The sequence below is a fragment of the Acipenser ruthenus genome, chromosome 17 (assembly GCF_902713425.1).
Source record: "Acipenser ruthenus chromosome 17, fAciRut3.2 maternal haplotype, whole genome shotgun sequence".
NCBI classification, from domain to species: domain Eukaryota; kingdom Metazoa; phylum Chordata; class Actinopteri; order Acipenseriformes; family Acipenseridae; genus Acipenser; species Acipenser ruthenus.
Window position 1 is genome coordinate 20,670,149 of NC_081205.1, and position 25,038 is coordinate 20,695,186.

Consider the following 25,038-nt stretch of genomic DNA (forward strand, 5'->3'; position numbering starts at 1 on the left):
TGACTGGAAAGTGACTGGCTGTATACAGCACAAAGAGAGCTTTCCGGCAATAGTTTACTTTTTACTGTAGCATTAAAATAAGAAAAAAGTTATTGGTACTTTTATGTTACTGGTCGGTTCAAATATTTGGTGACCTCTCACATAAAAACCGTTTAACCCAGAGATGTGAAACTGGGTGAAATCGTATCTCTATGGCACCAACATCCCAGCCAAACAGCATAAAAATTGGGAGAGGTCAGAAACCTTCCTGAAGTGACTGATTTGACAGGGACTGATCCAAATGTGCAAACTACCAGCAGTAAACTAAAGGGCACCATTTAAACAATGGGTGGGGCCTTTTCAAGAAAAACAAACAAACAATAAAATAATAATATAGTGAAAAAAAAAACAATGTCTTTCAATTGTGCATTAAACATTGTTTCATGTTTACTACAGTACTAGGTAGTACATAATACACCTTTCTATTAAGGTAGACAAATAACTTTGATACATAAGGAAAAGTACAGAGTATTTGGAAAATCTCATATCTAATTAACATGAAGCACGATCTTAAGCACACACCAACTGTTAGTAAAGTTTCACTTTTATCAAACACTCTGCAAATCTACAGGTATTTTACCCATGTAAATTAAGATTAAAAGATTAAAAATAATCTTATTTTGTAAATAAAACTGCTTTACATTTACATAAATTGGCTATATATATATATATATATATATACACACACACACACACATACCTCTCTCTCTCTCTCTCTATATATATATATATATATATATATATATATATATATATATGGGGCACTTAAATTTTCCCTTCAGCCGATTATCAAACAGGTTGATTACCTAGCATCTGTGTGTTGGACATTAATGCTTTATTAACAAAGCAATCTAGAGAGGTGAAAAATCTTGATGTCCAAGATAGCAAATGTGCAAGAAAGCACTGCTTTCTTAATGGACAACTGCTATTCTGCCTCAGGCCACCTGGAATGCCATCTGTAACAAAACAGGCTGTGGTTTTTATGTGAGCGTCTGGGACTGGGACTACATTGAGACCACCAAACGAATTTCTCCATTTACTTAACTGTATCAGCTAGGCACGGCTTCAATGCCAAAGTTTCAGCCCACTTAGACACCCATTCCCAGACTGCTCTGGAGTTCAACAAAGCACCTACTTGGAGACATTTCCAACAACAATGGTTTTCTTCACATAGAGCCGTGAAGAGTCCTCTCCGGTCGTGTGGTATGTGACTCGCTGATCTGTATCCTGAACAGAAGACACGCCAAATGTATCCTGTGGAAAAGAATATGCACAGAAATCCTTGATTTGCAGTTTTTGGATTGGCTCCCTGCAGCTAAAACTATCCGTTAGTAATGCAAACTGGTCAACAGGGTTTTCTTTCAGAAGAGTAATCAACAGACATCAAGGAATTATTAATTCATTGATTAATTGATTATTCATTAATTTTATTGCAACACGAAACTGCATTCAGTATAGATTATTGATCAATACAGTGTTTTTTTCTTAATCGTTTCCTCTATGTAAGGGATTTACCATGGAAAGAATGGGTCCCCTTTTGGTGTGAATTATGGATTTATGGATGTTAAATCTCTTGTACAGTAGCAAGTTTGTGCTACATATTGCATCCCATCTAGTATTTGTGTGTGAACTTGACAAGTAAGTGAAAAGAAAGAAATCTTCACAGATTTGTTGTTGATGTTGTTGATGCTGAAATCACTGAGATCCTTTAAGACCCAACCTGACAAAGTTTTGAGACCAGCTACAAAAGAACTGGACAAACATAGATGGCCCAAATGGCCTCTCGTTCATAAATGTTCTTATGTTCTTAATAATAACCTGGGCTCTACACTTGGGGAACATCCAGACTTTGTTTTTTAAGAGGTAAAGGCAACAATTGTGACCAAATCATAATACCAGGTATCCTGTGGCAACAGTGAGGGGTTCATGCAAAACTGATTGTAATCTCAGAGATATATATTTTTTTTCCAGGAAATGAAGTTAATGTTGGATGAAAGGTAATTATCAAAAGGTGCCCTTTTGGCAATTGCAGATGATGGATGTTTTACTGTTGTTTCCCTTGGTATGGGTAATTCCTGGGATATTTGTTATGAACTGTATTTTAAATTGAACACTGATAAGGTAAAGTACAGGGATTACAACTTCAGGACAGGCAAATTTGAAAAAGCAGGTCTTAGTGTTAAACCTAAAATATTCAGCAGACATGCACTAGTGTTATTCATGACTCTAGAATGGATGGCAACGGACAGTGCCTTGTTACCTTCCCTATGTTTCTGCCTGGTCTTCGTTCCTGTCTGCCTGGCTCTTCTTTATAAAGATGCTCGCCTTCTTTATCCAGCTGGCATTCGCTAAGATGAGTGAGGGACTCTGTTTCGGAGTGGACCAGAGATGGCGTCTCGGACCCCTGGTTGAGAGGAGAGGACGATCTAGAAGGAGACTCAAGGAACCTCTTAATTGCTGGGTGGTTGAAAACTGAAGGATCACACTTTGCGCCCTAAGGGAAAAAAAATGGACAAAAATTATAATGGAGGACTGGCAACTAATTTATCTTAGTATTAACACTTCATGTCTGATAACTATTAAAGAAAAAAAAAACAACATCAACCCAATTTCACTTTGTGGATATTAAAAGCTTTTGGACATCTGATATTAGAAGAAATGCCAACAGAGATTTCTATTAGCTAGTATGGTACCAGATTGTAAATAAAAATACATGGAGGTATATGACAGGTATGACTTAATGGAACTATTTTGTTAGCTATTTGCTTAAATGTCATTCCCCAACCGCTTAGACCAACTATAGGGAACAGAAAAGGATGTGTTTTTAACTTCTTTCCTTTACTTGGAAAGGACTATACTTGGATCATTCCTCCAGTATATCTTGATGTAACCAGAAAGAAAAAAATGGCATGAAATACAAGTCAGGCGAGTAAACAGGAAATAAATAAATGGCAGGTGGCAGTTTAGATGAGGCTGCTTACTATCGATAAAGTTAAAAAGAAAGTGTGTTTATGCCCTGGAGGCTGTAACTTAGAAATGTAATGTTTTTATTATTTGTAATTCATAAAATATCGTTGAAGAATCAATGCATGTGTTCTAAACTACAGTAAACATGCTTAGCCACTGTGATTGTCGTGTTGGCAACAATCCATTGCGCACGGCTTGACCAAGCTCTCAGTTTGATAAACCACTGGAGCGAGTTAGCCATCTCTTAACTCTTCTTACCTCTGAAACTTTAGGCTGCCCTGCATTTGAATAGTAATTTGCCACGATGCAGGCCCGAAGCTTATCCATCATCCTTCTTGCTTCGTTGAGCCGCTGAGAAAACGAAACAAGCGTTTGTACAAAAGTATTGCATCTTTCATCTGATGCAAAAATAAATGAATTCTTCAACAAACAAAAAAAAGCCATTTTCCCCCAAATTCATTCTTTGGTAGAAAACACACCTGTGACAAACGCACTGTTAATGTTATGCACTGCCAATTTATTAGACAGACCTGCCCTGTAATCTGTGCTTTGACCTGCATTACAAGTTGGATACTAGCACTAGTCCTGCACCCAATCCTGGGTTTCAGAACCCTCTTTTGTTTCAGTATATTAAAATGGCCATGACAAAGTGAATGGAGAGTGTGGATAAGTGTTATTTGAGTCTGCTGGTTTACTATAAAAGCCATTTTATGTAATAGTGGTCTTAAACTCCTGGCTCCTGATAATTTAATTCAATGCAGGACCCAGGACATTTACAAAATGCCAGCAAGTAGTGGCTTCAGAAGTTCACCTCACTGAAGCAAAGCAAAACCTCTGTAAAGTCAGTTCTGCCTGTGCTTTCTTTTCTACTTAGTTATCACATTTAACACTTTTTTTTTTCCCCTCAGATGACAACTGAACTGTTGGACAACCTAATCAAACGGGAAAGCTGTCAGCTGTGATTCAGCTGACAAAACAGAATCGTCTCCCTACTATCTTGATTATCTATATATACCAAAGAAATTAGTTGCACACTACCTGCACAATAACTTCGATCTCATGTTCTTTATTTTTCATCTCAATTGAAAATTGATCCTTAATGATGGCTTCAATCTTCTGTATGGTGGCATCTCGGGCTGTGTAAGCAAACAGGACATAATTAATAAAGCTTGACAGCATTGGCCAAACAAAGAGTGATGATATGAGACAGAGTGATTTTATGTAGGTTTATGATAAATTATTTGCCATTCAGTAATGTGTACAATGAAAGTGCATGGCATTTCAACTTGAATATAATGAGAATTCAAGTAAGATTTAAGATCATCAGTTTATCAGGCAATGACTGATAACTGAGAATAACATTATCATCCATTCCCATCCCCCAAACTGTTTACTAAACTATGGTACATGCCTTTCTCAAACTGACATTGCTGTTCTAGTTGCTTTATAAATAGATCATAAATAGTTCATAAGCGTAACGTACCATTCTGCTCAACCACTTTGTGCCTTTTGTTTTGATGCACAACAGAAATGTCTTCATAATCGGGGTCTTTATCTTCAATTTTTCTTTTGATGCCCGACATCCTCTAGAATTTATATGCTTTCTGTAACAAACAAAAGTTAAACGTGAATATTCCAGCTGTAACTTTTTAGGATTTAGCTTCTATGGTTTATTTAAAGGATTGTTGTCCCATAAAGTTTTAGCAGAGCTTTAACTTCTTTGAAGCTACATGTAGTTTCTGGAGCATATCTATTTGGCTCAGGGATTGACATGTATGCCAAGGGGGAGAAGGTTTGACTTCCACAGCTAAAACTACATTTTGAGGGGGTGTAAACAATGTGGACTGTAAGCAAACTAGATTTCTGATAATCCTTCATTTCACAATTTCTGTAAATTATAAATGTCATGTTTTGAGTGTTCTATCAATTCCTTATTGTTATTGCTTAGATCCCTATTTGAAAGGCTTAAAATTTGTTTCTCAAAAGATTCCTCAAGACTGAATGTGAGGAAGGAGGTGGGGAAACATATTAGTGTTTCCCCACCAATAGTGCTCCCTGGATAGTTCAGAGTCATACACAACACACATGATATTTAACATAATTTAAATATTAGTAAAATTACGGTGATAAAAGTATCCCTTAGTATCCAAGATGATTGAAAATCATATAAATATATATTTTACTGATATAGCAGCTCCCGTAGGTCTTCCCAGATACACCAGTGCACATACTCTGCAGGCTTTTTGGGAGGCTTTCACATATTGAGTTTGGGATGCACCGGTTGTTTCAGTGCTTAATTTGTCGTTTTGGGAACTTTTGGGAAATAAACTTGCCGGATTTTTTTCAAACTATTGGTCATAGCAGGATTCTGATTATTTTTTTTTAAGTCGGTGTCCTATTAATTTATAAATAAAAAGAATTATCGGTACCGTTAACTGTAGTGCCTGTCAAATACTAAAGCGAGCAACGTATTAATTAAGGTAAACGACTGTGTTATTAATAATACTTTAAACTAAAATAAACAAAATCAGTACACGTTATCATAACAGACAGCAAAAATGGTGTCCGGAATCAATCAGGAATGCCAAGTTCGTGTCATGGCAGACGTTTTAAACGTTTCATTTATTTTTAATTAAAGTTTAAAGTTAGCCAACACTCTAAACATGTAAAGTTAATCCAGCAATTCAAACAAATTAAACCTGATTTTATATCAAAGCACACCTCCTATATTTTGCTGTACTATAGCTTTGTTAACACAGCACCTAACTCGGGTACCCTCATCAATCGAGCACCCCGAAAGCCTGCGGCCTGAAGTTTTGGAGACTCCCTGATACCCAAGCAGTTTGTTTATGCTTTACCCATAAAATAAACGTTACAATGGAACATATGCCCCCTAACTCTCCGCCATTTCTAGAGTTTTGTTTTGTTTATAAAAGTCCATATCGGACCCCACAAAGCGAGGCTCTCCTACCTGCTAGAACGGGGTTCTGCGTCGAGAAGTTGCAAAGCAAATCGGGAATATATAAAGTCCTTAGTTGCCAGTGGGGTGAGAGCCGGTTGTGAGAGAGATTTTTTGTAATGTGGTTGCACGATATACAGCCTTGTAAGTATTGGGAAATGTGCAGCAGATTTGGGATAAAGACAATGCTTTCTTCTGATGCTACTTCCAACGCCATGTAATAGCAAAAGAGCTAGGCCACGCAGTATTCCTGCTTGACCAACAGAGGGTGCCACACAGCAGTAACAAACTCGAACTGGCACTGCAGGTAACTACCAAACCTTGTGACAGCCCAACAGATTGTTATGATAACATAAGACCATTCAAAAAGTGATTATTTTAAATTAATACAGTTCTTTACATTATGTTGGTGGCTAAACGTGACACCTCCGATTTTTTTTTTTAAATAGTTGCATGTATTTTAGGAAACACGTTCAATATTAATAATTACTATTACTATAACTAAAAAGAAGCTGTGTAATTATTTCTGATAATATTGTTTTGAATTTTATTAATAGTGATAGTAATATATATGTATTTTTTTCACACTCAGATATTCCCAAAACTCAGTGCCCCATATAGTTTTATTTTTGCTTTACTTACTACGCTAAAACAGAGCTTACAGTATGACATTTATACCCCCTGCTGCTGCAGTTAGTAGCACGTGGATATCTGTTTTCTTCAGTGATAGAGAGGCCAGATAGCACAAGCTGGCAGGAAGCTCGTGTTTTTGCAGATACTCTGCCCAAAGTCTGTCTGTCTGCAGTGCACTGCAGGCTAAACTATAGAAGAATACGGTACCCAATAATCATGTTTTTTAAACAGTATCAGATGACACTGAACAAGTCCATAGGCAATGAACAGGCAGATGCACAACCTTTCAGCACACTACCACCAGGGGGCAGGCTTTAATGGACAACCTCTGCAATCGCTATACGGTATTACAGAGACCCCTGAAACTCAATCTCTGTTCTCCAAATGGATCCATGCTAGGATGTTCATCACCGAGTTGTCCAAATTGTTGCCCTCCCAGAAATCTCCATCCAGCACTGTTTGGTGGCTTGCAAACCTGCAAACAAGGATTTACAATCCCGAACCTCATACCTTCAAACTCGTGAAAAGCTCACCTGCATAACTTCAGTCCATAGATCCATATATATATATATATATATATATATATATATATATATATATATATATATATATATATATATAAAACACTGTGATTCTGAAAAGACTCCAGAAGCTGACTTTCTGAGGTGGTTTGAAAAATGACCTGGGCTGTGCAGCGGTAATTTCTGTCCCCTCTGTAACTGATTTTAAACTGACTCACATTTTGTGAACTGTTGAACTTTCAGTTGTTTTGGGATCAATTAGCAAAAAGGCTTTTACAGCTAGTTAAGGATATGACAGGGAAATGAAAGTCATTGCTTCTACAAAAATGCAAAATATAACTGTACAGAAATGTTGCTCCAGCCAAATGGAATGCTGGCAGCTGGATGCATTATTATTGCTGAGTGTGAAGGTGCCACGTATCCAGTGGTTACTGAGAACTGGATTTTTTGTCAGCTGACTAAGGGATGGAATGGATCCAGATTCATATCAAAGCGTATTAAGGTTTCCTGTAATAAAAGCATTGCAAAGTCTAATTAAGCACAGTGAAGGCACTGTAATGCCTAGAGAGGTATGGCAAACCATGCTAAACTATGGTCAATGCAAAGTGTGGCCACTGGACTTCAGTTTATAGAAATGGGTAGTTTTATTTTTTTTTTAAAAAGCATAAACAGTTTTTTTTGTTTGTTTTTTCACTGATTCCTGAATAAAGAAAAGTATATTTAATTTAGAGTTTAGTTTTGAGAAAGGGAACAGGGGTTGTGGCAGGCAATGGGGACTAAAAGTCAAGAAAACAAAAGGATAAAGAGCAAAACAAACCAGGGTCCTGCAAGAATGTGTCTTACGAGAGGGAAGAATTTTTAAACCCCTTTCAGAAAGCTGTAGTAAAAAAATAAGCTGTGCAGAATTAAATACATTTTCTTAAGGAGCACTCCAGTTATCAGTTTAACATATACAGTACATAATAGGCACTGTATATAAGTTTCTACTATTAAGTTGTTGTTTTTTAAATCTATTTTCATCCCTGTTGCTGCAGCTGATCCCTTTTACAATTCATTTGAATACAATTTTATTAGCAACACGTCTTGACAAACATTTCAAGTGAAAGAGAAACAGGACAGAGAGAGCATTGGGGTACTCTAATACTGTACCTGTGAACAAACATGGAGAAATTGGTTATTTTGGCAAGATCCTTATAAAAGTTTCCCATAGTAAAAGCATAGCAAAGTGTAATAAACACAGTGAAAGCATGGTAAGCACTGTAAAGCCCAAGAGAGGTATGGTATAGTACATTACAAAGCATGGCAAGACATGATTAATTATGGTAAATGCATAGTATAACCCTGGGGAATGCATGATAAAACAGCAAAATTACTGTGTGAATTTGCCATGGTAACTTTAAAAAGGGGCTAAAACATTACAAAGCAAAAGTTTTACTAAACAATAAGGAACTCAAGAAGATGCATGCAAGGGGTTTCAGTTATGATTGTACTGTATATATATATTATTTATTAGCAGATGCCCATATCCAGGGCAACTACAGTTGTTACAAAATATTACATTACAGCTAAGAGCAGTTATAGTAAATAGTAGAGTATATATACTGTATGTAGAGTTATTTTGGTGATTTGTTACTATACAGTTTTGGAATTAACCACCTTTAAAACAGTCATGTTTCTTAATTTGTCACAAAGGGAAAATGCAATATGTGGCATTGTTTAACATTAATATCTCAAGCATCTTAAAGCTGTTTTTGTAACATTGAAATATGTGGATTTTCAATCTTTTTTTCTGGATTAAAACTGGATTAATCTGAAAGTTGCTTATCATAACTGAGTCCCCTATATATATATATATATACACCCACACAAAAGGTGACTGTAAATATGTGTTGCCTGAGCATAGTGGAATGCTGCCAATTAAATTAAATTGTTGAACTTGACTTTTTCTTCTTTTTTTTGCATATTTGATATGTGAGGGATAGAACATGCGGACAGAGACTCAGAGACCAAAACTGCAGAGTGAAGCACCAAAGCACAGATTTATTAAAGAAAAATAAAACAGAAACACAAAACAAATAGGCACAGGGCCAAACAGAATCAGGCTGAGCAATGCCTTCACTGACTTAAGAAACCAAAGACCGCCAACAAACAGAACTTCCACATGGTCTCTCCTCCTCCAGACAAACGATTTCTGCTTCTTTATATGCCATGTGGCCTAGTTAATCATCAGTTAATCAATTACCTACTTAAGGCTGCAGCCACATTCTCACATGTATTTTGGCAGGGAGGAATTTAACCCCCTCCCTGCCAACCCAATATTCCCCACAAACACATTAATTGCAAAAACTGCAAAGGGAGTCATGTATGACACTGCTCTGTGGGACTGAACTTATGATCTAATTGACAGAGAATGATAAGGAAACTCTAAATAAACTGATAACACCAGTGTGTACTTGTGTCACACGTATCAATAGAAACTTGATGAGGACATTCTTTAACACAAGTCATTGACAGGAAATATAAAGTGCTCTTTTAAGTGCTCTGCACACTTAAAAAAATGTGTTTGGTGGCTGGCGGCCAAATTGTATCAGGTATGGTCTGGGGCCAAGATGGCCCCAGTCACACAGTTAAATGTTTTATTGGTTAAATGAAATAATATGGAATATGGGCAGGTGGTGAATGAATTATTGATTATCAATGAACCCTCGGCCACACCCTATAAAAAAAGAATGAAATGTTTGTTTGGGGGTTGTGGTTCACTGAAGGTGATGCTTAACTTCGGGATAGCCGAAGCTTGGGTGCTGTTTTGTTCAAGGATTTGTTGTGAAGTGTTTGTAGAGTTTTGTTCAAACCTTTTGTTTGTTCCTGTGTTCGTTTTGTTTGTTTGAGAATAATAAAGGCGCTCTAACCCACAGTTCCTGAGTCGTGGCTCTCTTTCAAGGGCACAGGCCTGGGGGCTGCACTACAATGCCATATTTACAAATTCAAATCCAGTTGTGATGAAACTTGACATTAATCAGCACAGGTGCATGTATCTGTGTATATCACACGTACACAGTAATTATTACTTGGCATATCAGAAGTATATTTGAATATGTATACTGTATGTAGACCCCTTCATGTCGCAATGACATTTTATTTCATGGTGACTGATTGCAATGTAATGTATTGCCAAAGGGTGACGTGCAGAGAAATACATTTTCTCATTGATCCAAATATGTATTTACATCTGTGGCTGAGGATCAGTGAGACAAACAAGTTTATAAATCACAGTGATATGTCATGCACCAATATACTCTCCAGTCTACTCATCTCATTCCAATATAAAACTGAAACTTGTGTTGGTGCCTTTGGCAGTCTACAAACCCCCTATAGTTTTACATCTACTTCCAATATGATCCTGATTGTACAATTACTTGTAATTGACATGTGTCTGTTTGAGCTTTTCCAGGCTTATCTCAGCCTGGACTGGTAAATCTGTACCAGATCCTCAGTCCGTAGACCTATCCAGGAATGTTCAGTATCACCACCTGCTGGAAAATAGGAGGCTGTGTGGTCCAGTGGTTAAAGAAAAAGGCTTGTAACCAGGAGGTCCCTGGTTTAAATCCCTCCTCAGCCACTGACTCATTGTGTGACCCTGAACAAGTCACTTGTGCTCCGTCTTTCGGGTGAGACGTAGTTGTAAGTGACTCTGCAGCTGATGCATTGTTCACACACCCTAGTCTCTGTAAATCACCTTGGATAAAGGCGTCTGCTAAATAAACAAATAATAATAAAATGCCTGAAAAGCCACAATTATAACTAATAGAAAAAGAGTATATCAACTAAGGCACGTTGAGGGAACCGTCACACAATCCACTTTGGAATAAAATAATTGTAAGTTTATAAAGTGTTAAATAGGTCTTATCTTTTGTACTGGATCAAAGTAGGGCCTATTATGTTTAAGGCAGAGCAAGTGAACAGAAGTCTCCCTGAGAATGTTGATATGCTTATGGTATCATAAGGATATGAACTTGCTCATCTGAGTAAGTTGGAGAGACTTACAGTGCAGCAGTTTTAATCATAACATGGCATTGATTTCAATAGGATTTCATAGCGGTCCCAGTAGTAAAAGGAATCAGGGTTATGCAATGCCAGTCTGTGTAGATTCCTAATCCCTTTAAATTTCGGAGAAACTGGAGTTTCCGCTGATATACATCTTGCACCACCGTCTAGTATGACTGGCTACACTTACGAAACACTGTTGCCTTCGGCCACAGGTAAAATTACAATGTGCATCGTGTTGTTCAGAGTATCACATGGTTTAGAGGTAGGGTTTAATTATACATTAGCATGGTATGTTTGCGGGGGTTATTTCACCATCATTAAGCGGAAGCTTTCTGAAATCCAGCCAAAGATAAATGACTGAAATGTTATTCATTGTCATGTAACCAGCCTGTTTCATTACTGTGAACTTTATTTAAAACCTATTTTTTTTTAATATACTGTATATATAATGACTTTGTCTGTTGCTGATAATGTACCATTCAACAGTTGTGGTGCTCACGGTCTAGGCAGAACAAACACATTACCAAGTCTTATCGAATGGTTTCATGTAGTTGCACTGCAGTGGCAATGCAAAAGTTCTACACGAATAATATTATGAGCCATTGCTAGAACAGAACTCTTGGAATAGTTATAATCTCAGGGCACACAGTGTAATGGGAGACACCAGTCTCTCTCTCTGTCTCGGATGTTTCCACTAAAAAGACCTTGTACACTCAATGCACCCTGTAGTTATTCCTAAAGCAGCAGTGTGGAGTAGTGGTTAGGGCTCTGGACTCTTGACTGGAGGGTTGTGGGTTCAATCCCCAGTGGGGGACACTGCTGTTGTACCCTTGAGCAAGGTGCTTTACTTAGATTGCTCCAATAAAAACCCAACTGTATAAATGGGTAATTGTATGTAAAATAATATGATATCTGTATAATGTGATATGTTGTAACAATTGTAAGTCGCCCTGGATAAGGGCGTCTGCTAAGAATTAAATAATAATAATAATAATAATAATAATAATAATAAATAATATGATTTCTCCAAAATGCAACCCATCCCTAATCAATATATACAAAAACCAGGAGCACAATGAAGTGGAATTGATCTGTGATAGCGCGTTTCGCTGGGTCGTTATATGTCAGTGTCCATATAGATCACACAGATATTCCATGGATTCAGCATTGCTGCTTGGTCTCTGATAGGGGAAAAGGGGGACAAGTGGTTCCTGCTGTTTATTCATGTTTAAATATAGCAACACATGGAATTTAATGTAATCTTACCCGTTTTGCACTTTCCATTAGCTACATAGGTCTCAAATGTGCTGTTTTGAAAGAAACTCATGTTATAGCAAACACACACACACAAACACACACACACACATATACAGTACATATATATATATAGTGATAAAGTGTGGGGTAAAGTGATTGAGGGCAGGTACATAGGGCCACGCCTGGAAAGAAGCATATACCCTTTCTGACCACTGAGATAAGAAATGTAGTTCAGGGAGATAATGGCGACAGGCTAAAAGACTACATTTCCCAAGGGGCTTTGAGTGGCTAGATTACAGTAGAACGGGTTGCACCTGCGCTTAATTAATGATGAGTATTTAAATGCCCTACCTATGTCAGTATCACATGATTCCAGTTGTATCTTGTAAATTAAGGCTTCCTGTAACTTTGCCGCTGTTGACAGTATTGCCCGTTATTATACATTTACATGTTCGCCTGCTTTATAACTTGTCAGTTTGGTATTTTGTGCTCTAAATGCAGTCTCTGAACCTTATTTTATATTCGTAACCAGCTTTGGGCAACAATGAGCTGCACTCTTTGATTAACTGTGTGAGGTAAAGTACTGACACCATTGCTTGCTGTCTGAAACTGTGATTAGACTGATAAGACAGTCATTGGAGGTGAAGTCACACTAACGTTTGTGCTGTGTACACTTGATAGTATTTGATTTACTGGCCATTTAAGTGTGCCCGAGCTGCCTCTCTCTCCTCTGTCCTAATTCTCCTCGACCACTCTGCTGCCTTTGACACTGTTGATCACTCTATTCTACTATCATCCCTTGCTGACCTGGGGATCTCTGGCACTGCTCTGGCCTGGTTCTCCTCCTACCTCTCCAACCGCACTTACCAGGTAACCTGGCGTGGAGCAACCTCCACACCTCACCCTCTCTTAACTGGAGTCCCCCAAGGGTCAGTCTTGGGTCCTCTCCTGTTCTCTCTCTACACCTGCTCCCTGGGCCCCCTCATCGCATCCTATGGTTTCTCATACCATTTCTATGCTGCTGATGCTCAGATTTTCCTCTCCTTCCCCACCTCTGACTCCACCATCTCCTCCCGTATCTCTACCTGTCTGTCTGCTATTTCCTCCTGGATGCACTCACATCACCTCAAACTCAACCTCTCTAAATCTGACCTCCTTTTCTTTCCCTCCTCCTCCCCCTCCTCTGATCTCTCTATCTCTGTTCCTCTGGAATCTACCACACTCTCTCCCTCTTCTTCCGCTAAGAACCTTGGAGTCACCCTGGACCCCTGCCTCTCTTATTCCCAGCACATCTCCACTCTGGCATGCACTTGCCGATTCTTCCTGAGCAACATCCGAAGAATCCGACCCTTCCTCACCAACTAAGCTACCCAGCTCCTGGTCCAGGCCCTGGTACTCTCCCGCCTAGACTACTGCAACTCCCTCCTGGCTGGCCTCCCTGCGTCCGCCACCCATCCGCTCCAGCTCATCCAGAACTCTGCTGCCCGCCTGGTGTTCTCTCTGCCTCGCTTCGACCACGCTACTCCACTACTCCGCTCGCTCCACTGGCTCCCGATCACCGCTCGCATCCAGTTCAAGACTCTTGTACTAGCCTACAGATGCCTTGACCAGACTGCACCCAGCTACCTCCAGACCCTCATCTCTCCCTACACCCCCACTCGACCTCTCCGCTCCGCCTGCACTAGAAGACTAGCTCTACCTCTGCTACGATCCCCTGCCTCCAGAGCCCGCTCCTTCTCCACCCTTGCTCCGCAGTGGTGGAATGACCTTCCTACAGATGTCAGGACTGCCCAGTCCCTGACCACATTCCGGCGCCTCCTTAAGACTCACCTCTTCAAACAGCACCTGTAGAACTCCTCTGTTTGTATCCTGGGACACTATCACCCTTCATGTAAATGTGCTTTATTTTGCTCTTATCTGCCCCCTATTTTACTGCATTTAATCCTGTACTTCAGAATACTGTAATCTGCCAAGTGTTTAACCTGTAGTACTTTGTATTTAATCATATCCTAATGTAACTATCACTATTTAATCATATCCTGATGTAACTATCACTATTATCTGCTGTATTATTGAATTGTGGTTTGTCACACTTGTGCTTTGCTTGAACAAAAGTTATTGTATTTCTTGCTCTTATTGTAACACTTGAAATGTATTTGCTTACGATTGTAAGTCGCCCTGGATAAGGGCGTCTGCTAAGAAATAAATAATAATAATAATCCTATTCACACGAGGTTTGAAAATCAGCCTCCTGATTTTCAGAAATCAGATATCCCAACAGCTGTTTGGTATTGTTAGTGTCGTTACCAGCACATGTAAGTAAAAAAAAAAAAAAACAGATAAAGGGTAAAGGTTATGTATTCAATTACAAAAACTACATTGTGTCTTTGGAGAGAGTCCAGCGAAAACCTACAGTCAACAACGTTAATCATAGTCACTATGTCATCCACAGAGACCAGGACTGGAGGATTACCTAGCCATGTTGTTGATGAATCATTTGGATCCTGTAAGTGCTGATTAAACAAAGTTCTGGAATCAATTGTGTACTGGGGAACGATAAAGCTCTTGTTAGTAACTTTTTTATGTTCTTATTTCTTATATAATAACATGCTACAAGTATTCTTCAGTATAAATAACTACTTTAAAGATATACAGTGTATTCAGTACACCAACAAGTACTGACCTGTACCTTTTGAAAAATCCCATTGAGATACCATTATAATCTTATAACCTAAGGAAATTCTAGCAGAACCAATAGTAGACATACTGTATAGTGTAGCAGTACAGCGGTCCTGTGACGGTGGCATTCTAGTACTCATATAGTACCATGTCTTTGCAATGGATTACCAGTGTGTATTGGTTCCTACCACTGTCATGTTATCACTGTAGTTCCATTCATTCAATGGCTCATACCATTTTACTGCAGCTGCTCTTGTGCTTCTAATGTCGTCCCTGGTAGAATTTTTGCCTTGACATGAATTAAAAACCGGTCGAAACTTGTGCAAAACACAACTGTTTGTGCAGGTCTCTCAGGTCAACTGAAATTGCAACTGCATGACCATTGGTCTTGGGGAATGGTATTTGAAGCTCAGCAGAGTTTGGCCCAATCATTACTTGGATAGGTGACCTCCAATGAATATGCTATTTATAGTATGAAGTGGAGTATCTCAGTATCTTCAGTGGTGACCTCCAATGAATATGCCGTTTTCAGTATGAAGTGGAGTATCTCAGTATCTTCAGTGGTGACCTCCAATGAATATGCCGTTTTCAGTATGGGGTATCTCAGTGTCGCCAATGTCCCATTATGGTGTTCCTATGTCTTTTTGATGATTAATAAAGAGTCAACAGACACAGCTTTGTTATTGTAAGCAGGTGGTGTTAATGAAATCCATAATACGGGAAGCCCACTGTCACTAAAGGATGTAATAGTTTAAAAGTGATGACAATTCTGGAGGATAGAGGTGTAGACCCTACTGGAACAATAGAGATGGTAAATCACTTACCCAAGGTCAACCAACACCACACTTAAATTGCACACACACACTATATATATTATATATGTTTTTCTTTGAACAGTAAATATATAAACAACATGTGCAATATCAGATGTTAAATAGTTCAAATAAGCAAAGAAAACCTGAATTTGAATACTGTACCCTGAACTGTCCCCTTTAGGGTGACCATATTATATACTGGTTTATCGAAGTGATGGAGGTTTTGATAGCACTGGTAGACTAGACACAACACATGCTCATATTAAATATAGGTCAATGTAAAGCAGACTTTTCTCATACGTGGCAGTATAAACTAGCTTCCTTGTCTGCTTTGAAATATCATATACAGCATTAGGTTAGTCTGAGGCTCGACACTAAAAAAGAAAATCCCAGGAAGTGACCTGCTTTCCCAAAAGGCATTTCAGAATTAACCGTTGGTAAGCTAATGAAATGTGTTTACCTTCTGTGTTAAAAACCTGCTTAATAAATATTGACAAAAAAAAGTTACACTCTAAAGACTGTGGTTGTTTAGTCTAGGGGAGTATACTGCTGCTTGCTTGTATTTACATAAGATACTTGTGTATTTATAAAGCTATTTAATCAATTGATTTATTATCTAAGCGATGAGTCAGCTCTACCTAAGCAATTATTTGTATGCCGTTCTCTCCTACATCGCATGTGTGAAAGACTAGGAGACTGACAGACTTTGTTTACTTTACACTAATCATTATGACGCAGTGCAAAAGAAACTGTCCATTAGCAATACAGGATATTAAAGGTGTAGTAACTAAGTCTTTTACACATGGTGGAAACTGTAGCAATCTACTGGTGAATAAGGTGTTTACAATGTAAAATCAGATTATAGGACAGGTCTACGGACGGCTATGGTAAGTCTGTACAAGATTGTAGAGTATGACAGACAGGTCTGCATAAGGGTCACCATTGAAAGTAGCACGTTCTAGAGAATTCTTTTTTTTTTTAAATCTTCCGTTATACATACTGTAATGACAGGAAAGAAATCGTAATCAACTTACTGATTTTGTTGGGTTGCTGTGACTGTTCCGTCACAGAAAACTTGAATGACCAGCTCTGTAAAAGTCTCCCATAGTAAAAGAATAGCAAAGTGTAATAAAACAGTGACGGCATGGTAAAGCATAGGTCAAGTTAAAAAAAAAATTGGCCAAACCCATTTTTTTTTTTTTTTACCAAGGTACTGCCAAAGTACTGTGCAAATTTAGTGTGGTAAACTTGTATTAGGGGTGGACCAAGTTGCTACCCACACTATATAGAAAAGTCCCCTGTGGTTCACTGTCACCTGCAGATGTTTAAGGGAAAATATCTGTGAGGTTCATCTCCAGAGACAATCACTGACTTAGTGGGACTCATCAGAAAATATAAGAGTGTCCCATTATATGTCATCATTTTCTGTTTTGCTTGCATGTGTCATGTTTAACCTCCTAATGTTTGTGTATTTTTTTTTGCCTTTAACGCTTATTTCGGCTCCCCCTAGTTTATAGGGTTTCTGAAGTGACATACAATATGTTACAAAACCATCGCTGACTGTTCTCCAATACTTTGAAGTTAATGAACACTCAAAAATTAAAACAGGAAAACGTAACAAACAAAATTCTTTTAATATATGAAGGCATCAGTGTAACTCTCATACAAATACATTTAAATAGAACAAGTAAAATAAAAAGAACAGTTATCACATCATACAATAATATAACCATGACAGGTACATTACTGGCTTATGAATAGAAAGCTAAATTGGCTTATCACGCCGCCTTTAAATAAAATAAATGCTTTGCTTCGGTGGATCTTCATCACAAAAGACTGCCGAAGTTCGCCATCGCTCAACGTTCAAGCAGCCTGCAAACGCACACTCAAGCACAGTGGTATCATGGTCTGCGTACGGTCCTCATCCTGCCAACTGCTCCTTTTCATACAATCACCCAGGACAAACACATCATGCGGTATCTATCATACAAACTCAGTCCACAAAAGGTTACCAAAATATGATTTTTTTTAAAACATAAGAAAAAAGTAAACCTTTTAGCTATTCGCGTAAATATTCACTAAACTCTCGCTGCAGTCACAAACTCGCAAGCCTGCTCACTCACATCACCCTCCTACTGAATTAAATCCTGAGATGGGATTACATCCTAGAAATCGTATGTGTGTGTGTGTGTGTGTGTGTGTGTGTTTTTTAAAACACAACCTCCTTGATTGTCCTATCGTGTCTCTGTTCTCATCCTCTTAGCAGCACACTTTTAGGCACTATCATTTTTAATTAGGATAAAGAAGGAAACTCTCTCAAAGGATGTCCTAGAACTCGTACCTGGGGCTCTGAAGGCACATGCCTTGCACCTTGGAAGATCGTTCCGCTACGTACAAGGAATAATGTTTCTTAAATGGGCAATATCCATTATTATTGGGTTTCAATATGACAAGGATTGGTCCGGCAGGGCCTTGCTACTTCTACGAAGCACATTATCATTTCCAAATACTTCCCAATTTAGCCCCACTCCTCTTCTGAGGTTCACTAGTCAGGTTTTCTTTTTTCAACTAGGTGGTTAAATACACCCTGTGTTAGGATGTATATGCCTGTATTGAAACTGAATGTATACCAAACAATTGTCATACAGTGCCTTTAATTTACAAGGACTGGTAGTACAGGCATTGATAGGCACTGTAAAGCGATTTTAAAATGAGAATTCAGGTCCTGGGGGGGAATAAAAACCTGGAACGACTTACGGACCGGAACAGAGAATCACTTTACATCACATGTGACAGCTGCACTCAAATCCCTTGCTAAATTGCATTCATTTTTATTACATTGATAAATAATAACAAAACGCTCAAGCCAAGCAATACAACAGCTGTATTTCTAAGCCCAATCTTCCAGTGAAAACAGGGTTTTTTAAAAGCAACATGCGAGTGCTTGTGGAAGGCACTGCTGTATAAATATGCACTTGCACTCAATAACAGCACTTTGCTTAATAAGAACTAGGCTCTTTGTTTAAATTTTTTTAAGGAATTACATTGGAAATCCTGCCAGTTATTATATCATATTAAAAGACAGAAAATCCATTCTGTTTTGTTTCTTGTTCCTGGTGCTTCTTTGTGCCTGTTTGTAATCTTGGGTTCGCTCACGCTACTAATCTGCCCATCTCCGTCATTGAGAACTCAAAGAGCTTGCAGGCGCCACACACTTCTCTTTACATGAACTCAAGCTAAAGACGTTTACTGATACAGTAAAATAAACACCTATTTACATTACAATATTTAAATTATTCAACTATCAAGAAGGCTTTTTCTACAGAACAAAGCGCACTGTTGGGGCTCTCTTTCTTGACGGCTATAAAAAGAAAAAGAAAAAGAAAACAATGAAACAAAAAAGATGTGCAAGCCTACGATAGAGCACCATGTACAAAAAACAGTCGATGCATTACAAGAAAATATCAGCTTATTAACAAAGAGCCACAATTATAACACTGAATAGAAATACTAAAGTAACTAAAATTGGTATAGCGTGGTTTGTGTATGCAATACAGTGACATTTCATGTGAGTAACACTAGCGCAAGCACGTCATACCCAATGGATGAGCAGGTACATTACTGGCTTTGACATGCAGCCTTTAAATAAGATGATCGCTCTTAATAATCTGTTTTGTGATGATTTCTGATATTTTTAGGATGGTGGTGTTAATTCCAGGCGTTACACTCAGAGATCAGAGATCGCTGATGTGAAACTGTCGTTGGAAATTGTTATGCTGCTTAGTGTGTTGGTCTGGAGCAGATCTCTTAGCCACTGACTGGCTTGTTTCACCAATACACTGAACTATGAATCTGAGCCCAGTTGACATCACAGCTGGGGCGTTTCAGCCCAGGACTAAGGCACTTTTCCAAGTGTGAAGCAGCAGGCATAGCCAGGGTACAGAGCTTGCAATACAAAGTATCTGACATGCTGATTTGCAGCCATACTCTAGAACAGTAGAAATGAAAATCAGTGAACCTGATCTGGTTTTCAATGGCCTTTTACACTTGATTAACAAAACCGATCTGATGAATGAAGGCACTGCCTTGACCAGCATGTTGTGCATGTTGCAGGGCGTATTAGTGGTATTCTGTAGGTACTTGGCATTAGGAAGAAAAACTAAAAAACTAAAAATAAAACAAGTCCACCTTAAATTACTACAACATTATTGCCTTCATATATATATTAGCCTATTCCCCTTATTGATGTACATTTTTAAGTTGTCAGCGGTATGTACAGCTTTGTCAAAGCTACAAATGAATGAATCGCAGTTTCTTGCATCCAGTCTAAAGGCTGTTTCGTAACTGCTGTGTTTACCAAAAGTTTCAGTTCCTTGATACAGTTTCCAAGGGGGGGTTGGGTCACAGCTGTTTATTACATGAGTTATCAAGAACAGCTGTTTGGCCAATAATCTCAATTTTAAATTATTATCACAATCTTATATAATTAAAAACAAAAACCGAGTAAGGCAATGTTATACAGAAAGTTACTAACTTGCACTCACTCCTACCAAAATGAAATCCAAAAATAAAAATACACCACTCCAACGAAACAAAGCTACGAAAGGCTCTTATCTCTATTCTAAGATATTTCTGCGGGACTGCCGATAGTCTCCTCAAATTGTGGATTTGAAGTGTCCGTCCCGGTTTTGAGTGTCTCAGGGCCTGTAGTACTTCTCATTGTATCTGTGGATGGTCACACAGCCGTGGTAGGAGATGGGCCGGGGCATGGCTGCCACCCCTGTGATGATTCCTGTAGCCGGGTCGTAACACAAAATAGTGTCTGTGGCTTCTCCATTCTCCCCCCTTCCTCCCAGGATGAAGATTTTGCCATTACATATTGACATTCCACAGCTCTCCTGCGGGGAAACAAAACCAGGTAATGGTGTTTCTACACAAATAACTGTTTAACCTTATCTGTTGCACACAACCACATATCTGGATGTGCGTACAGAAGCAGGTTTTTCAACAAGTCCCCAGTTTCTGAAATTCTCATTAGTTGGTGTTTAAGAATGTCCATGTTTTATCACAATCGGACAACCGGTTCTCTAGCCATAATATGCACCATAAGTGTAAAAAGGCATACTCTCAGTAACTTAAATGTAAAAATGGGAAGTGTAAAACATGTATACCGGGCCTGCCAGCATGGAATAATCAGGGGGCTTTCAAATGGAACGACGCCCCCTACCTGTTTGTTGAATGTGTGCATGACGTGCATCCAGTAGTCCTCAACGGGATCGTAACAGTAGATGGACTTGGTGAGGCCTCCGGACACGTAGATCAGGTTGTTCAGAGACACGGCGGTGATGCATCTCTTTGCGATGGGGATGTTTGCACGCAGCAGCCACGTGTTCGACTCAGGATCGTAACACTGGACCTGAAAGGAAAGGATTACTTTACTTTTTTCTTTACTTGATTCATTCAAACCTTAAGACACACAATCAAATTCTGGGGTTAAACTATAAAACACCAAGGGCCATATTTTCAGTGTGTTTTGTCTTGTAATTCAAAAGGTAAAAAGGCCTGTTAATTTTACAAAACGAGAACCAAAACAATATAATACAAGTTTTCTAAAGCACCCTCAGTGTTTGTTTATCATCTTGTAACATGGATTTTTCTACTTTCAAAAATAGTTCATTAAAGAATGGAGGAAATGCTTTTAAAAGAGAAGACATTTTTGTCAGAAATACATTTGTCTGCTTAGCATTATAAATCTTAGATGCTTTAGGTATGCTTTTTTTTTTAGGGTTCATCTTTCACAATTTGTGTAGATTATTCCGGATTTCAGTGTTTTAACTATTCAAACACAATACCGCTGACAAGATCAATGGCAGCTTCTTCATGCTGAGAGGAACAGATACTGTAGCACAGACTTGGTTTTGGTAACATAATAAGTGTTACATCAGACGCACAACCATTTTAATACATCCCTCCAATGTGTGCAGTTCTTTAAATAAAAGACACGAATCCGGTATTGAATGTAACTGTTGTATTTAATAACAAGAACACGTTTGATGAACTCTGTTGCAGCTCTTGACTTCCTAAATTACTAGTGGCACACGCACTAAACACACTCCTCTGCTGAATGCAAACATACCCCTGTATGCAACAGCACATTCACATCACACTTTTCATGGAGTAAAGTTATGCAGTAAACCTGTAATATATAGTAACAGCAAACTGTTGTAGACTTTTGTGCTTTGTTGTTTTGTCTGTCCAACGTGTTCTAGAGATCATACTGAGATAAAAAAAATATATAATAAAATAAAATGGTGGACAGAAATATATACTTTTTGTAAGTTTACAACTGTCAGATGTGCAAGACGTTGTTGAAAATATGCTTTAGTAATTGAATTTTACGTTACTGCAACGTGCCCATACAAGTTAAACCATTTGGGAACTGCTGTGTTTTATTTCAAGCCTATTTGAAACGTCATTAAAGAAAATAGTAGGTTATGGCAAAGATGCAGCTCTCCTTTCTTGTAAAGGTAAAGTAAACGGTTATGTTTTTTGACGTTTCTGTTGTAGGGGGAGGGGGCTAGTCAGGGATATATTTCCATTCGGTAATAAAAATACTATTAACTAAAAGGCTCAAAACTATAGATTGTACGTGTCCCTTGTTAGTAGCTGCCAGTCTGTTTTTCATTCAACAGTTTCCTTCAGTTTTCTTGACCAGTTTTTGTAGATTCGGTATTCGGCCGAATCTTTTGAGATGGATTCAGTATTGGGCCGAATCCCAAAAAATTCGGTGCATCCCTAAAAACTAGCAAATGAAATATTGCCGAACAAAATGAGCTGTGGTGAAACTGAGCTACGGATCATCTTTCTAACAAAGTACAGCAAATTCCACACTGTCAGCCAACTGCTGAATTCCCAAACTGTCTGCCAAGCTGTTCTATAGCACAGCCACTTGTTAAAGCGATAGCCTCGTGAAATGGGACATTTGTGTTGTGTGCTTTCCCATCACTGCTGTACAAAAGTATGCAAATGTATGCCTGCCTTACCTTCGTTGTCGTTGCTTTACACACTGACTGACAGTGTCTGCATTTCCTACCATTCACCAGGAAAAAAAAGTAATTCAAGATGTCAAGATTGGATCAGGCTGGCTCTAGGATATCCAGTTACTAGTATGCTCCTAGTAAAAGAAAATGTATGTACGGCCTTCTATGGCGAAATAATTGTGGACAAAAGCTTTTTGTAGGGGCTGTTTGTGTCTAGTGGGGTATACAGTATACTACAGTTAGTTATAAGACAAAGCAGTTTCATAGTGGGGTATATAATAAACTAGTTAGTCTAAAGACAAAGCAGGTTTCACAAACAGACAGAAATGCACACTTGTTTCAATGTGTGTAAGGGCCCATTCAAACCAAGGTCTGGTTAATTTGAAAGCAGATAAATGCTCTAAACTACCTGTTCCCTTCAGAGTTAGTTTTAAACTAACCAAACTGAAACCACTGAGTCTGCTTGCAGTATGATTTGAAATGCAAATCTGTTTAGAAACGTGGAAACAAAGCAAAAAAAAAATAGCTCTCTTCCAAGCAAGTTATTTTTCACTGAAGAGTGAAGAAGTGTGATGTAAATTTTGAACTGGGTTACAATGTACGAAATTATAAAAGATCTCTAATGGACAGTTACATATTTTAAATAAATGCCATTATGTTTGTTTTAGTTATTTTTTATATATTTGAATATACAAATGTGAAGTACAAAAGTAAATATAAATAAAAATGATCAGGGCAACATTAAGGTTTGAAATTTAAATAATGGTAGTGAACACCAGACATCACAATCACTAATGCCGTAGCATGCAGGGGAATGAGGGGGAAGCATTCTGGAATGTGACCACTAACTATTCAGGAAGATTTTGTCTTATTTGTATATTTTATTGTGTTTTTGTTTACCAACTAATATCTAATCTTGAGTCACCAAAATAGAACGTGCACGTATCTGTGTAGATGCTGATAAATGCCTTGATAAAGGCCCTTACAGTGCCATTTAGCATTGTAAGGGTAAACATAGATTAGAACACATTGTTCTTGATGAATGAATTCGTCCTTCTCTAGCACGCCATTAACCCGAAGACAATCTCTACTGTAACTGTGTCTACATGTGCAATCTCTGTGTAAAGAAAGTCTTTCCTACCTTCTGTCTGAAATGCCTTTTGCTGGCTTCCATTTACTCACTTAAATGCTTGGTTTAATCTCATCTACACCATTTAGTATTTTATGAAGTTCAAATAAATTCCAGCTTTAGCTTCTGGGATTAGTCTATAATGCCAACTGTTAAGTTTCCAAAAGCGTGATTACCCTGCTTCGTTAGTTAGTATTGTACCCAAAGAAAACTCTGTGACGATATTAAATGAAAATTAAATTAAAAGGCTTTAAAAAAAAAAAAATAATAAAAAAAAAAAAAAAAAAAAAATGCATGGCATCACAATATCAAATACTAGAGTATTGCACAAGGTTCCTGACACTGATCTAGTATGACAGTGCTGTAATTGATTACCATGTGTATAGCAAAACAAAATTCTACCAAATCACTCAAAACATTGATACTAATCAATTACAAGATCTCAAAAGAAGATTTAATTACATTTTTTTCTGAAGCCATTCGATCAAAAAGACACTAAACATATATGACCCTGGCCCTTTGTACAGTGAAAGTATTGTACTGTAAAAGCCTTTAGAGCAGGTGTGTGTATCTAGAGATCAGCTGCTAATGTGGTGTCACGTTATACCTGGGTACAGAGCCAGGCAGATGGTGTTCAGCCTGAAACAGAAGAGAGGTCTGGAATCACACCTGCCTCCCGCCCACTATAATGTCTTGTGATCTTGTGCGTTAGGCAGTTGTGTTGCTTTAGCAGCAGCACTCAGTTAATTTAATCTAATTCCTAAAGTTTCACCAGCTGGTACATTAGCTTCATGTTTGCATCTCAGATTGGATGCAAAACAAGACAGCTCATAAAACTGGCCCAGTGCACCACCCAGAATTAAAAAGAAGAAATATGATCCCCTTTTTTTACATTACCAAGCAAGAAGGGATCATCTATAACCTCTCACTGCTGCATGCAATAGTCAGACTA

The 25,038-nt window shown here is 38.3% G+C and overlaps 2 protein-coding genes across 4 annotated transcripts in view; both read right to left on the reverse strand.

The window, feature by feature from the left end:
* The window catches only part of yeats2 (YEATS domain containing 2), a 52,301-nt gene extending 46,034 nt beyond the window's left edge, over positions 1 to 6,267 (reverse strand). Inside the window, exons 1-6 of one of the 3 annotated variants that reach the window (XM_058990097.1) lie at positions 5,978 to 6,267; positions 4,490 to 4,610; positions 4,045 to 4,142; positions 3,265 to 3,357; positions 2,300 to 2,533; positions 1,175 to 1,293 (exon numbers count right to left, since the gene is read on the reverse strand). In XM_058990097.1, coding sequence (XP_058846080.1) covers positions 1,175 to 1,293; positions 2,300 to 2,533; positions 3,265 to 3,357; positions 4,045 to 4,142; positions 4,490 to 4,589 — 644 coding nt within the window. In that variant the 5' untranslated portion in view covers positions 4,590 to 4,610; positions 5,978 to 6,267. Of the gene's footprint in view, positions 1 to 1,174; positions 1,294 to 2,299; positions 2,534 to 3,264; positions 3,358 to 4,044; positions 4,143 to 4,489; positions 4,611 to 5,189; positions 5,212 to 5,727; positions 5,842 to 5,977 lie in introns of those variants that run through there. The other 2 variants (XM_058990098.1, XM_058990099.1) reach the window with 2 other exon arrangements.
* Positions 6,268 to 17,528: 11,261 nt separating this feature from the next.
* The window catches only part of LOC117423436 (kelch-like protein 24), a 34,268-nt gene continuing 26,758 nt past the window's right edge, over positions 17,529 to 25,038 (reverse strand). Inside the window, exons 6-7 of the mRNA XM_034039222.3 lie at positions 21,145 to 21,333; positions 17,529 to 20,815 (exon numbers count right to left, since the gene is read on the reverse strand). Coding sequence (XP_033895113.1) covers positions 20,615 to 20,815; positions 21,145 to 21,333 — 390 coding nt within the window. The 3' untranslated portion in view covers positions 17,529 to 20,614. The remainder of the gene's footprint in view (positions 20,816 to 21,144; positions 21,334 to 25,038) is intronic.